Source organism: Octodon degus, unplaced genomic scaffold, assembly GCF_000260255.1.
Source record: "Octodon degus isolate 3935 unplaced genomic scaffold, OctDeg1.0 scaffold00052, whole genome shotgun sequence".
Taxonomy (NCBI): Eukaryota; Metazoa; Chordata; class Mammalia; order Rodentia; family Octodontidae; genus Octodon; species Octodon degus.
Window position 1 is genome coordinate 13,299,034 of NW_004524628.1, and position 3,299 is coordinate 13,302,332.

Sequence of the window (3,299 nt, forward strand, 5' to 3'; positions counted from 1 at the left end):
ATTTATCGCAAAATGGCAACCTAGAGATTTTTTAACAATAGTGAATATGTAAGCAGTGTCATCCACTTTGGCTTGTGTATTAATCTTGTATTTGAAAATATTTTGCCATAAACATCAGTAACTGTGTGCCAGATGTATAGAATCAACGGTGACAAATGAAAACACTTGCTTGTGACGGCCTTCTGCACTCTAGAACTCCTGCATTACATAAAATTGGAGCTGAAAAATAAAAAAACCTTTTGATTAGTACAATAAAAAAAACAATATAGGAAGTAAAAATTACCAGAATCTTTAGTTTTAGAAGGCTTTTGCAGAAAGAGCAAATATACATCTAACATATTATAGGATATTTAGCTCTGGGATTTTGAAAAAAGAAGAAAAAACAAAACACACCAAGCCATATTTGTTAAGGATGATTCTGAGTTCTTGAAAATCTAGGGGCATTTGCAAACAACAGCATGGCTCTCAAGTCAAATAGTGACAGTTTTACAAGTAAATGTAAATTTTCATTAATACATGGAAAAAATGAGAGAATCAAATTTTAGAAACATTGGGTTAAGATGAAAGGATAAGAAATTCACAGATCCTTTGGCTTTGTAATTCAAATTATGGCTTAAAGCAGTAGTAAGTTATACTTCTATTTTATCTTTTGAAATTCAATGTTTGAATCAAGTATTGCTATCATACTAACATATAGATTCTTTCAAGAAATAACTCCATGAAACACAGGCACTGAAAAAATTAATGCATAAGTTTGCTACTGCGTGAACACAGGAGAACATGACCAGCTAAGGAGCAGTGGGGGAGTAAACGCAGGCCAAGACCGACACGGGAGCGTCTGGGACAAACAAGTCATGACGAATGCCACTGCCGCTCAAAACGGAAACTGACAGAGACATCTGAAGTCAAAGAAACGAAATGAAGGACACAGAGTACAGTAAAACATTATTAAAAAGGAAGAAACCCTTCTTTTCTAAAGCTCTACCTGATGAGGTCAGAAGCTCAACAGTCAGCTCGGGGAGGGAGGTGGGGGTCAGGTCGCTGTTACTTCCCAGCTTAGCCTTGACTCTAGAACTTGGCTAATGACTGCTGACTCACCTTGAGCCGTTCTGGATTTTATGCATAAATGGAAACTGCTCTTTGCTGACACTGATCTGGTGGCCATCACGGCTGCCCTGCACTGGGGCCCTCTCTACCTTCTTCTGCTTCTGGTTTCACGAGCTTTGATATCAAAGTATCAGCATTCCAATCAAGAATTTGATCCCCTTATAAAAGCAGAAATTCTCACAAAATCAACAATCAGGAAATTTGGTTAGAAAATGAGCCTAAGAATTAGGATATTTATGTAAACTATCATTTTACTTCAATGATTCCCCCCAAAAATGCAATTTCCACTTATACAAAATTCAAAACAGCTCAAGATTAGTCAAGAGTTATTAGCTGAGTCCTAGAGCCAAAGCTAGGCTGGGCAGTAACAGCCGCCTTTTTTTCTGCAGCTAACTGAACCCTGTGCTGCAGTGTGCTTGTGTTTTGTTCATTCATTCGCTTTGGGAAATAATAGCTGAGCATCTAACTTAGAGCTGCACCAGATGCTGGAAAGCAGCAGCGAATGAGGGGGAGGGCTGTGGTCTTAAGGAGCTGCTGGATCAGTGATGAAAGTGGACCAGGAGAAGGCAAACAGAAGTGCTGGGAAGACCAAACAAGGCTTGGGGGCTGGGTGAGGGCTCAGCGGTACAGCGCCTGTCTAGCATGCGCCAAAACCTGGGTTTGAGCTCCAGAACCACAAAGCAATAAGCCAATCAACCAAGGGGGAAAAAGTGTCAAGAAATACAGGGACTCTTACTTCTTGCGGTCCTTGTCCTTCTTCATGCCAATACCTGATGCCAGAAAGGACTGGTTCTGGAGTATGTCAGAGGCAGCTTTCTTTTTAGAGAAGGCAATTATTTCTTCTTCCAAAACTCTTCTCTTTTCTTCAAGTTTTATTCTCTCTTCCTGGTGAATTCGTTTAAGGTGCTCAAACTTGGCTTGCAGCTGTGACACAAAAGTACAATTCCAGCGTCTGACATCAGGTGGCAGCGCACACAGGAATGTGCTCTGGCGAGCAGGTTCACAGGTACAACTGCCTTGGTCACTTAAATTTTATAGAAGTTACCTGCAAAATTGCTTGAACTAAACGTAATAAATGCCACAGTTGTGTGAACAAAACTTGATCTTTTCCTAGAGTTATTTCTTGCTTTACATTTTTCCAACAAAGTTTAATAGTTTCTCAAGTCTATGTTCAATAAAAACTAGGGACATGAAAACACAGAAGGCAATGACCAAGAAGAACCCCCCCATTTTCTATATAAGGATAATATATATAATAAAGTTTCTGAAAATTATACTGGTAACCCCTGTTGGAAAGAAAGTCAATTTATGTCAAGAACTTTAAAACTGCATCACATTTTTAGAGTCATTCTGAAAGGAGGAAAGGAATTCTCATGGGGACAAAAACAAAAGACAGATTCTCAGGCCTTTAATCTGAGGGAGGAGAGAAGAAATACAGATAAGCAGAAGGAAGCAGGAAGGTTGTAATTTTAAGTTGTACATTTAAGGAAACTGCAGCTGCAGGACGCAGTTATCATGCCCTTTTCCCTTCCAGAAAACTCACTTAAAAACAAACAAAACAGGGCAGTAAGTGCCTGTAAATTGGGCCTGTGCTTCTGACTCACAAACCCCTAGCCTTCCTTCATCAAAGAAACAGCATTAAGCAAGCAGTGTCTCAAAACTTCAAACACATGCAAATGGTCTGTGAGGGTGCCCTGACAGACACTAGGAATGCACAGCCTAGAGGTCGTGAGGTCACGCCCAACACATACAAAGCCTCCAGTCTCAGACCACATGCATTTACTCTGTGAGCACCTGCACTTTCTTTACTGCCTAAGAAATGTTTCTGCCTGTAGACTCTGTACTAATTAAATACATTAAAAAAAGAAATGTTTCTGTGCCCCTCAGCTACTGTGGCCTGCAACTCTCTTCTATGAACTAAGTCAGCAAACTTACACCTACCCTGTAAGTTAAGGGTAAGTTGAGCTGAGGCCTCCATGTCTGCTTTAGGGAGACCTGCCGGACTCCATCTGGTGTAAATCCATGATCCTTACACCTCCGTGTTTCTTTCTAGAGATGCTTCTTTCTCTATCCTTCCTTGCTGACAGTGTAGGGAATATGTCTCCCCCTTATCCATATATCCTTACTGCAAGGATCAGGTCTGCTATGCAGGATGTTTCCAAGGGCCAGAAGAGCTGCTAATCCACAGCCTA

General features: G+C 40.6%; 1 protein-coding gene across 1 annotated transcript in view; it reads right to left on the reverse strand.

The window, feature by feature from the left end:
- Positions 1 to 6: 6 nt before the first annotated feature.
- The window catches only part of Sept10 (septin 10), a 59,857-nt gene continuing 56,564 nt past the window's right edge, over positions 7 to 3,299 (reverse strand). The window contains exons 9-10 of the mRNA XM_023717376.1: positions 1,844 to 2,031; positions 7 to 219 (exon numbers count right to left, since the gene is read on the reverse strand). Coding sequence (XP_023573144.1) covers positions 204 to 219; positions 1,844 to 2,031 — 204 coding nt within the window. The 3' untranslated portion in view covers positions 7 to 203. The remainder of the gene's footprint in view (positions 220 to 1,843; positions 2,032 to 3,299) is intronic.